Source organism: Vulpes vulpes, chromosome 4 (assembly GCF_048418805.1).
Source record: "Vulpes vulpes isolate BD-2025 chromosome 4, VulVul3, whole genome shotgun sequence".
Classification (NCBI taxonomy): Eukaryota; Metazoa; Chordata; class Mammalia; order Carnivora; family Canidae; genus Vulpes; species Vulpes vulpes.
Window position 1 is genome coordinate 45355315 of NC_132783.1, and position 12544 is coordinate 45367858.

Sequence of the window (12544 nt, forward strand, 5' to 3'; positions counted from 1 at the left end):
AGATTTGAAACCATGCTTATATCTTAGCTTCCTCCCTCCATCAGTTTGCTAGGACTGTCATAACTGAGTACCACAAACTGGGAGGTGTAAACAGAAGAAATTTATCTTCTCACAGTTTTGGAGGCTAGAAGTCTGAGATGAAGGTGTTGGCAGTGATTTTCTTTTGAGACATCTGTCCTTGGCTTATAAATGGCTATCTTCTTTTTGTGTCTGCACATGGCCTTTCCTCTGTGCACACTCATGTCTATGTTCAAAATTCCTTTTCTTATGAAGACACCAGGCATACAGGATTAGGGCCCATTTTAAAAAAACCTTCTTTTAACTGAATTATATCTTTAAAGACCTTATCACCAAATACAGTTATATTCTGAAGTACTGGGGCTTAAGATTTCAACATATGAATTTTGGAGGGACACAGTTTAGCCCATAACACTCCCCACTAAATTAATAAGTAAAAGAATAAGGAAGGTGCAATCCGGCAAACACAAAAAGAATGGGAGAAGAGATGATAATAGATAAACGATGTCTTCAGTTTTCAAGGATGGAAAGCTGATGGGGAAATGGTAAGTATAAAAGCTACTGGGGAAATGTGAACTGGTGGTATAGAGAAAGCTGCTATGTAAGTATCTTCAGAGAGGGATGCCAATAAGAAAGCTAGTACCTTTAAAATGCCCAGGAATATCAATTACTTTGGAAGGTGGCAGGTGGGACTGAAAACAGCAAGATTGATGATAATCTGGATGGAAGCATAGTTTCTTACAGCTAGGTGGCTTTCTCATTCCCACTCCAGGAGAAGATGTGAAGTCTGTTGGTGGAGAAATCAAACAAGAGAGTCTCTGGACTTAGGAACACTGAGATAAGAGAGGGAAAGGATGAGATGATGTAACAAAAATGGGAGTTATTCCTAGACTCCAGATAATAATTCTCAGATTCCAGAGCTGATTCCAGGTCTGGAGCAGGAATTGTATCTGAAGAATCTGAAGCATCTTGGACCAGAAAGCAAGACAGCTATGAAACATTACTGGGGGTCATGTCAAAAGGATTCTGGTACTCATTTGAATAGGTTCCCACCAACTGAAGATGGGTTGATTTCAGTATTGGTGAACAGTACAACTCCAATTGTAAGGGGATAAAATAATTCAAATATATTTAAATGCATGAGATTAAAATTAGAATCTTAAAAATTCAGTCACTGGTGTTGGACAATGCAACAGTTTAACTTGGTATTTTGAAACTGGTAAATAAAAGAAAAAAAAAACCAACACAAGCATTTATCTTTCTTTTCCTATATGAACTATACCTAGGGTAACTAAACAATTGTTGAGAGAAGTCTCTCTGTAGAAGTATTTCGGTCAATAAATAAGTAATTATATAATTATATTATCATTAAAAAAAAGATTTTATTTATTCATGAGAGACAGAGAAAGAGAGAGAGACAGAGACTCAGGCAGAGGGAGAAGCAGGCTCCATGCAGGGAGCCTGACATGGGACTCCATCCCAGGTCTCCAGGATCAGACCCTGGGCTAAAGGTGGCGCTAAATCGCTGAGCCACCTGGGCTGCCCTATATTATAATTTTTTAACCCCTTCTAAATTACTACATCTAGTCAATAATCATTAATGGCTGTTAACATTGTAGAATGGAAAGAACTAGCTATTATATATGCCTCCTGGTGGAAGTATACAGCACTACCTATGAAGTAATCTTGAAAAAAAATTGAATTAGAATCTGACCAAGCCCTTTTATCCAACTACTGCTTACAGGAAGTATGAAGGACAGGAGACAGACACATGGATACCAGTCAAGAAAATGCAATTGCAGGAAATGCTCAAAAATTGGGCAAAAACTTAGCTTTTTCACCAAATAAGTTGAAAGAAAGAGTAAAGTGAAGAAACCTATAGATTATAAGAGACTTTGATCCCTTCTAAGTATGAGCTTTAATTGGGTTTGGATTCAGACAAACATATAAATAAATGAGTATCATACACATAAATTTATTAGGCAGTCACAAAAATTTGAACTGAATAAATAAGCAAATCATTGTTGATTTTTTTAAGATGGAAAAATGGTTTTATGTTTATGTTAAAGTCCCTTATTTTTCAGAAATATGTGCTGAAGTATGTATTGATAAAATTACAATATTTTGTATTTGCCTTTATATCATTGGAATGGGAATTGGGGGAAGTTGGTAGGATTAGGAAACAAATTTGGACATGAGTTAAGAATTATTGAGCCTGGGTGATGGCAAAAGTTTATAAACCGAATAGGAGAGAGTTCCAGAAACCTTTCCCACTTACCTAAACTGTCAGCTAGATTTGAGAAAAGACTGATATTTTGGGGCCCACTAATGCAAAGGCTGAGTTGTGGTTCCATCACAGCTTAATGAAGTCCAACAGGTTTCAAGTCAAATCTATCCATCTATGAATTTTTCAATCATCTCTTTCAGTGGCTCACTCTTAAATCTGAATGGGGAGCAAGAGATCACCAGACTTTTGAAAAAAATCCTCCAATGGGAAACATAAAGACAAACAAAAAACCCAACATCAATAAAACTCCAAGGAAAAAGACAAAAAAGAGAACAGAATTATAAATAAAATTATAATTAATATTCTTGGAAAGATGGAGGATAATGTGAGTGTGAATAAAGATTTAGAGAGTTATAAAATTAAAAATATGATTGCAGAATTTAAAATTCTAGAATGTGAGCTGAAAGAAATATCTAGATACCTGGTCTCACTGGAGTCCTTGTTTATATGAAGGGGACTCTGAAACCCTAAGAAACAATGGTGGTTGCAGAACCTTTAGAAGGTACACCTGGATGAGGCCTAGCAATGTTAAACCAATTTTTTAAACCAATTTTTAAACCAATTTTTTCCATCCTGACTGCACATTAGAATCAACCAGAAAGCTTTAAATTAAAACAAACAAACAAACAAACAAAAAAAAAACCAAAAACAAAAAAACCCCCCAAAACCCACAAAACACTGGGTCTAATTTCCTTTGGCTTTAATTTGAATAAGATGGAATGGTTCATTGTTATTTTTATAAATTCCCCAGATGATTGTCATGTACAACCTGGATTTAGAACCACTAATCTAGTGTGAGCTTCTTGAATGCAGACCCCATGCTTTATTTATTACTATATGCCAGTGCTTTGCACATAGTAAACTATGTGCATAGTATTTTTAATGAAAAGAATAATCATCATTGATGGTGACTAAATGGTACAGGAGTAAAGGTAAAATCGTGTGGCTTCCCCCAGTCGTCCTACTCCCTGTATGTCATCCAATCAAATGGATAATTATACCCCAGTTTTTATTTGAAGCAAGAGGCCCATTTTTATTAAGTTACACATGAAAAGATGCCAAAAATAACCCGCCCCAATAATTTTTAACCTCTATTCCCAAGGCAGGATACTCCTAAAATCTAGGCTTTCTTCCTTGGAATGTTGTGTTTAGCAGAAGGTGCTGTAATGGTGACCTCTTTTGGACTGAGTTATGGTTCTTTATTATGCATGAGAATCATCTGTGAGGCTTGTTAAAAGTGTAGATTCCTGTACCCAATGAGGTTCTGATCCACGAGATCTTAAATGAGACACTCATTTAAGTGGGATGGAGCTGTATATTTAATAGGCTGATACTAAGGCAGATGGTCTGTTGATAACAATTTAAAAAAAGGGGATAAATACAGCATTTTCAGCTTGTGCCTAGGGTTTGGTCTTCTCAAAGTCTTTCCACTTTTATATTGTCATAAATGGAGACTTGTCCTGAGTGGTCACAGTCTTCTATTAAAAAAAAATTAATTGGCTTTTTAAATCTTAAGCCTAACTTTTTAGAAGCAAGGCCCTAATTGTACTGCTGTATCTTATTTTAGTGAAATAAAGTTCAGTAACATTAGGAACTTTATGAAAAAAAAGTAAAAAAGGAGTAAGAAGTACTCATTGAAAAGATGAGATTTCATTTCTGCTTTTATGCAAAATAGTTCCCAAGACTAAAGATATTCACTTATCTCATTATTCACACTTAGTCTTTTCCCTATGATCCATAGTAATGGCCACTTATACTACTATTTATAGCAGTAGAAGCATAATCCCAGTTTGTCAGTAACTGAGTATTTTTTACCAATCTTGCCTCTGTGGAGAAGATGGATACAATATATCTGTAAAGTTCAAGATATAGATTAATATTGTATATTTGAAGTTATGCTCTCTGTATTTCTATATTTGATTTATATCTCATAGGTTAATATAAACAGAGAATTATATAGAAGTTTCTTTAATTCTAAACCTAATTTACTAAAAGTTCATAGATTTAAAAACAATCTTACATGCCAAAGCAAAAGTGGATATTTTCTACCAGCCACTAAATAATGGCATAGATTTGTTCATGTGAGATAAGATAACATGGACCTTTGCATAAATTTTTAGGATCAAACCTATTAATATGAAAAAGTACTTATATAATAAGAATTTCCCTTAAATAAAAATTCCCCCCCAAAAAATTTCCCAAGTATTACTATTATTATTAAATGAAAATTAAATATGTGAGCTTTTTTTTTTTAAAGGTTTTGTTTATTTATTCATGAGAGACACGGAGAGAGAGGCAGAGACACAGGCAGAGGGAGAAGCAGGCTCCACACAGGGAGCCCGATGTGGGACTCGATCCCAGAACCCTGGGATCATGCCCTGAGCCAAAGGCGGATAGATGCTCAACTGCTGAGCCACTCAGGCATCCCTAAATATGTGAGCTTTAAGATATTTTACTCTTAGAAATGGCTAATGCTCTTATTCGGTGCCACATTATTTCCCAGAGTAATATATCCAAATCCACTATATGATCAGTGAAAATGTAGAATTCAGTGCATGCATTCATCCATTCATCCATTCTTCTGGCAAATATTTACCGAGCACCTACCATGTTCCACATACTCCTCTGTATTCCAATGATACAGTAGCAAACAAAACAGTTACTGCCCTGTTGGAGCTTACAACATAGTAGAAAATTGTATTTTGGATAGTAGAAATTGGTAAGATTAAAAAATAGGAAAAGGAGAAGGAATTATTTAGATTAGTGGACTGGAAATAACTCATTAAGAAGGTAACATTGAATAAATACATGACTGAAATTAGTGAGCCATGGAGCTATTTAGGAGAATATCCTGAACAAAGAGTGCAAAGGTCCTCAGGTTGATATATGCCTGATCTTTGTGATAAACAGAGTGAATGGAAATGTGAGAGTGATAGGAGATTAGGTTAGAGTGGTGATAGTGTATGTGAGTGTGAAATTCATGTCATATTAAGGACCTTGAATTTGTTAAAAGTGAGATTGCAAGCCATTGGATGGATTTGAGAAGTCAAGTGGTGCAATCTGACTCAGACAGCCATTTTGAAAATAGACTGAAGGAAGACAAGAGCAGAAGCAGGGGGGCAGTCAGGATTTCACAGCAATCCTGGTAAGAGTTTCGAGGCTTGGATCAGAACGGTGTCTGTGGAGGTGGAGAGAAATGGGATTGAACATATAATAATGACAGAGATGATTGGAGTTGCTGAGGGAATTTTATTATACACCAAAGTATATAATTCATAAATTAAGGAATGATTCTTGTAACTGTAAAAAAGTAGAGGAGGAATATATGTAACAGAAGATTTGAAACTTTTTTATACTATGAAAGGTACCCTCAAGGTAATTAAAGTATTTGATGATTAATATACAGCACTTCTATATATATATTTGATAAATATATATAATACATGTGTTTAAATTCTTGAAATATATCTATATATATAAAGTTAAGTATGTTTAGCTAATATAATAAAAAATCCCAGTATTTACTGAATTAATTTTTATCTATTATAAAGTATCTGTTTAAATTTAATGTCTTAGATTTTTTAACATTTGTATTTGAAATGAAATATATCCTGAAGCTTATTTGTGGGGAAAAAAAGTAGTCTATTGATTAATAGAAATTTGGAAAAAACAGTGAAATATTTTCTCAGAGAAGATTTGATTATATACATTTAAATAGAAGAAATGTAGAAGTCATCTTTATTCATTGTAATGTTTAATTATGTGAAGTAGATAATTTTTTTCTGTGCTCTATCAGTAGAGGGCAGCAAAGTTTCAAGTAGTGTGTGTTCAGGTTCCTAGGAAGCTTTGCTAAGGACAATTTTTTTTTTCTTGTTTCTCTTAAGAATTTGTTCTGGTTTGCCTTTTAATGAAGTGCTTTGGTAATACCATATAGGAATTTGCTTAAAAACTTGTAGCTTTCGTTCATATATTTAGCCAACTGTTCCCTTAGGTACTATATAGATGCTTTCTTAATGAGAACATGTATTTTTCCTTCCTGTAATTTAGGGAGTACCAGGGCCTGGAAAATATGACATTAAAAGTCAATTTCAGAAGGCTGAAAGTATACCAAGTGTAAATGATGCATCACCTGCTTTCCTTTCTCAATCCCAGGTAATGTTCTATAATCATTTTCATACATAGAACATAATAGATACAATGTGAAGCCAGCAACAAATCTGATGGTGTTTAGGAAGATCATAAAAAGAAAAGTGATAGTTAAACAAATTGGAAACAGACATGGATGGGGCAAATCATATTGTCAAAAATATGGATAAGATTAAATAAGATTGTAATATTAACAATAACATGCAAAGGTGAATATTTGAATTGAAAACATCTATTAAACATTTTAAATTTGTATATATGAATGTTCAGTTTAGCTTATAAGAGATTCAGTCTGAGTTTTAAAATATACTCTGCCAATGAATATGTGGAGTATTAACATGCAATCTTTGAGGATATGCATATTTTTCAGAGAGGGTTTTTGAAGGCTCTCTGTAGAGGGTGGGGATAGATCATATCTATAACTGCAACTAGGGTCTTTATTTGTGATGCAGGAGTCTATTTCACAGTAATTGCATCACATTCTCCAGGGTATACACTAAGGCTACTTGATGGTATCCAAGATATTTCCATGGCAATTTAATACCAGCAAACTTTGAGAATATGGCAGCCCCAGATCAAAGTGTTGCAGTATTTATCCAACTGTACTATGTACAGCTCTGGTTATTTTAATTTATCCTAACTCAGGAAGATTATTAACCTTCAGATGACTACAGGTTACTGCTTTGGTTTCGTTGTACTTAAGAGGCACCCCCTTGGAAACAAGGAGAAGGATCGCAAGTATAGTTTGGAGACATAATCAACATGATTTTTTAATGGGTTAGATGTGATGGGGAACTAGGAAGAATCAAGAATGAGTACCGGGTTTCTGCCTTGAGCAACTTGGTAGTACTTAAGGTGATACACAAAATGGGTGTGTAAGAACAGGATATCGTGTGTGAGTGTCCTTGATTTAAAAAAAAAATATCATTTTTACAACTAGAACCCTCAGTTCTTATGTTGTTTCTATTCCTCTAATATATAGTCTTGATTTGATACCACTTGACACCAATTATGATATCTTAAATGTATTTTCAGAAATGGAAAAGAACATGGTATCAATTTTTTTTAAGGGGATGATGAAGAAAACAATAATGGTTCTGGAGTGAGAGCTATGGGGGATTTAAAGCCAACAGGACTGCCTGCTAGGGGTGCTGTTAGTGGTTAGTTGAATATGAACATATATTTGTGACTGATAGAAAAAGCAATAATGCAATTAGCAAGGTAGACTTAGAACACATAATTTTTGTTGATAGAACACATAAAGACATGTTTCTGGGATACTATTTAGTCATAGATTTAAGGAATTGTTTGGTGTTTGATCTAAATGTATTGAATTTCCTTATGTCTTCAACTATTAGTTTTTAAAACATAAGGCTTCTTTTATAACAATGGTTCTCAACCTTGTTGCATATTAGAAATGCTTGGGGAATTGTAACACATTTTGATCCCTAGGTGAGTTCTTTGCATTTTTTTCCAGAGACTGATTCAGTTCATCTAGAATAGGGCCCAGGCATCAGTATTCCTTCTGTATAAGAAAGAAAGTAAGAAACATACATGTAATGCTGCAATAAATATAAGGGTCTTTTCAAGGTAGTGTTTTTGTTTTCCCTGGTAAATACCCAGTAGTGGAATTACTGGATCATATGGTTAATTTTATTTTTAATTTTTTGAGGCATCTCCACACTGTTTTCCACAGTGGCTGCACCAGTTTATGTTCCCACCAATAGCGCTTGAGGATTCCTTTCTCCCCACATCCTCACCAACATGTTATTTCTTGTCTTTTTGATTCCAGCCATTGTGTTGGGTGTAAGTTTGTGATTTTGATTTGCATTTTTTTAAAGATTTTTTTAAAAATTTATTTTTTCATGGGGGGGGCGGGGAGAGAGAGAGAGAGAGAGAGGGAGGCAGAGACACAGGCAGAGGGAGTAGCAGGTTACACGCAGGAAGCTTGATGTGGGACTCAATCCTGGGTCTCCAGGATCAGACCTTGGGCTGAAAGTGGCGCTAAACCGCTGAGCCACCTGGGCTGTGCATTGATTTGCATCTTTCTGATGATTAGTGATATTTAACATCTTTTCATGTTCTGTTAGACATTGGTATGATTTTAGAAAAATATCTATCTGGGGATTTTTATTGTAGCATTATTTACAATTGTCAAGATATGGAAGCAACCCAAGTGTCCACCAATAGACGAATTGAAGTGATATGTGTACACCCCCCGCCCCCCACCACACACACACTCCTGGAGTATTACTCAACCATAGAAAAGAATGAGATGTTGCCATTTGCAATGACATGAATGCATGAATGGGCCTAGAGGATATAATGCTAAATGAAATAAGTCAGACAGAGAAGGACAAATATCATATGATTTCATTCATATGTAGAATGTAAGAAACAAAACAAATGAACTAACAAGGAAAAAGATACCAAAAATCCCCCAGACTCTGAAATACAGAGAATAAACTTGTGGTTGCCAGAGGGGAGATGGACAGGGCTGGGGTGAGGGGAGTTAGTGAAATAAAGGAGATTAAGAATATACCATGATGAACACTGAGTAATATTTATATTGTACACTTGAAAGTAATATAACATCATATATTAATTATATTTTAATAGCAATGGAAAAGAAAAAAAAACATACACGTAACTACGTATTTTTATATAAACACATAAAGGATAAATCAGAAAACAATGAAGTTGGTTACCACAAGGGATAGTAAAGAGATGGAGTGGAAGTGCTGTTATGCTGCAGTTAATTAATTTCTATTGGCTTGCAGAAATCAATTGTTAATTTTTCCAGTTTTGCATGTTGATTGATGTTATGATGGCAGTATGAGATTATCCACGTGATACTATGACTAATAATTTCTAGATTATGGTAGTATGGTTAATAATTTCTTTACCATGGTAGTATGGATAATAATTTCTATACAATGAAAATCAGCAAATGTTACACTTTTTAAAAATTGATGTCCAATTTGCCAACATATAGTATAACACCCAGTGCTCATCCCATCAAGTGCCCTTCTCAGTGCCTGTCACCCAGTTACCCCATCCTCCTCGCCGACCTCCCCTTTTGCTATTCTTTGTTCGTTTCCCAGAGTTAGGAGTCTCTCATGTTTTGTTACCCTCTCTAATTTGTTACCCACTCATTTCCCCCCTTTTCCTCTATAATCCCTTTCACTATTTCTTATATTCCCCATATGAGTGAAACCATATGATGAATGTCCTTCTCCAGTTGACTTGCTTCACTCAGCATAATACCTTGCAGTTCCATCATGTTGAAGCAAATGGTGGGGATTTGTCATTTCTAATGGCTGAGTAATATTCCATTGTATATATAGACCATATCTTTATCCATTCATCTGTTGATAGACACCGAGGCTCCTTCCACAGTTTGGTTATTTGTGTACATTGTTGGCTATGAACATTGGAGTGCAGGTGTCTTGGCATTTCACTACATTTTTATCTTTGGGATACCCAGTAGTGCAATTGCTAGGTTGTAGGGTAGCTCTACTTTTAACTCTTTGAGGAATGTCTACACGGTTTTCCAGAGTGGCTGTACCAGTTCACATTCCTACCAACAGTGCAAGGGGGTTCCCCTTTCTCTACATCCTCTCCAACATTTGTGGTTTCCTGTCTTGTTAATTTTCCCCATTCTCACTGGTGTGAGGTGGTATCTCATTGTGGTTTTGATTTGCATTTACCTGATGGCAAGTGATGCGGAGCATTTTCTTATGTGCTTGTTGGCCATGTGTATGTCTTCTTTGGTGAAATTTCTGTTCATGTCGTCTGCCGATTTCTGATTGGATTTTTTGTTTCTTGGATGTTAAGTTTAATAAGTTCTTTTGCAAATATCTTCTCCCATTCTATAGGTTGTTGTTTAGTTTTGTTGACTGTTTCTTTTGATGTGCAGAAGCTTTTTATCCTGATTAAGTCCCAGTAGTTCATTTTTGCTTTTGTTTCCTTTGCCTTCATAGATTAATCTTGTAAGAAGTTGCTGTGGCCAAGTTCAAAAAGGGAGTTGCCTGTGTTCTCCTCTAGGATTTTGATGGATTCTTGTCTCATGTTTAGATCTTTCATCCTTTTTGAGTTTATCTTTGTGTTTGGTGTAAGAGAATGATCTAGTTTCATTCTTTTGCATGTGGCTGTCCAATTTTCCCAGCACCATTTATTGAAGAGACTGTCCTCTTTCCAGTGGATATTCTTTCTTATGTTGTCAAATATTAGTTGACCATAGAGTTGAGTGCCCATGTCTGGGTTCTCTATTCTGTTATATTGATCTATGTGTCTGATTTTGTGCAGGACCATACTGTCTTGATGATCACAGCTTTGTAATACAGCTTGAAATCCAGCATTGTGAAGCCACCAGCATTGCTTTTCTTTTGTCCATAGTCCCTTGGCTATTCAGGGTCTTTTCTGATAACACACAAAACTTAAGATGATTTTTCCAACTCTGTGAAGAAAGTCCATGGTATTTTGATAGGGATTGCATTAAATGTGTAAATTTCCCTGGGTAACATAGACATTTTCACAAAATTAATTCTTCCATCCATGAGCATGGGATATTTTTCCATCTCTTTGGGTCTCTCTCAATTTCTTTCAGAAGTGTTCTATAGTTTTTAGGGTATAAATCCTTTACCTTTTTGGTTAGGTTTATCCCTAGGTATCTTATGCTTTTGGGTGCAATTGTAAATGGGATTGTTTCCTTAATTTCTCTTTCTTCAGTCTTATTGTTAGTGTATAGAAATGCCTCTGATTTCTGGGCATTGATTTTGTATCCCGCTGCATCGCTGAATTGCTGTATGAGTTCTAGCAATCTTGGGGTGGAGGCTTTTGGCTTTTCTATGTAGAGTATCATGTCATTGGCGAAGAGGGAGAGTTTGATTTCTTCTTTGCCAGTTTGAATGCCTTTTAATTCTTTTTGTTGTCTGATTGCTGAGGCCAGGATTTCTAGTACTATGTTGAACAACAGTGGTGAGAGTGGACATCCCTGTCGTGTTCCTGATCTTAGGGGAAAGGTTCTCAGTTTTTCCCCATTGAAAATGATATTTGCTGTGGGCTTCTCGTAGATGGCTTTTAAGATACTGACGAATGTTGAACTAGCCTTGAATCCTGGGGATAAATCCCACTTGGTCATTGTGAATAATCTTCTTAATGTACTATTGGATCCTATTGGCTAGTATCTTGTTGAGAATTTTTACGTCCATGTTCATCAGGAATATTGATCTATAATTCTCCTTTTTGTGGGGTCTTTGTCTGGTTTTGAAATCAAGGTAATGCTGGCCTCATAAAACTAGTTTGGAAGCATTCTCTCCCTACTATCCTTTGAAACAGCTTTAGTAGCATAGGTATTATTTCTTCTTCAAATGTCAGAATTCCCCTGGGAAACCATCTGGCCCTTGACTTTAGTGTCTTGGGAAGTTTTTGATAACTGCTTCAATTTCCTCACTGGTTGTTGGCCTGTTGTGGTTTTCTATTTCTTCCTGTTCCAGTTTTGGTAATTTGTGGTTTTCCAGAAATGCATCCATTTCTTCTAGATTCCTAATTTGTTGGCATATAGCTGCTCATAATATGTTTTTAAAATCATTTGCATTTCCTTGTTATTGGTTGTGATCTCTCCTCTTGCATTTGTGGTTTTATTAATTTGAATCTTTTTTCTTTCAAAGAAGACTGGGTAGTGGTTTATCTATCTTATTAATTCTTTTAAAGAACCAGCTCCTGGTTTTGTTGATCTGTTCTCAGTTCTTCTGGTATCTATTTCATTGAGTTCTGCTCGAATCTTAATTTCTCTTCTTCTGCCTGGTGTAGGTTTTACTTGCTGTTCTTTTTCCAATTCCATTAGGTGCAAAGTTAGCTTGTGTATTTTAGTTTTTTTTCAGTTTTTTGAGGGAGGCTTATACTGCAATGTATTTGTGTTTTAGGACTGCTTTTGCTGTATCTCAATGATGTTAAACAGTTGTATCTTCATTTTCATTAATTTCTCTGAATCTTTTTAATTCTTCCCTAATTTCCTGGTTGACCCATTCATCTTTTAGTAGGATGCTCTTTAACCTCCATGTGTTTGAGTTTCTTCCAAATTTCTTCTTG

General features: G+C 35.4%; 1 protein-coding gene across 1 annotated transcript in view; it reads left to right on the forward strand.

Moving 5' to 3' along the window:
• The window catches only part of STPG2 (sperm tail PG-rich repeat containing 2), a 537574-nt gene that overhangs the window by 131125 nt on the left and 393905 nt on the right, over nt 1–12544 (forward strand). The window contains exon 6 of the mRNA XM_072757274.1: nt 6353–6457. Coding sequence (XP_072613375.1) covers nt 6353–6457 — 105 coding nt within the window. The remainder of the gene's footprint in view (nt 1–6352; nt 6458–12544) is intronic.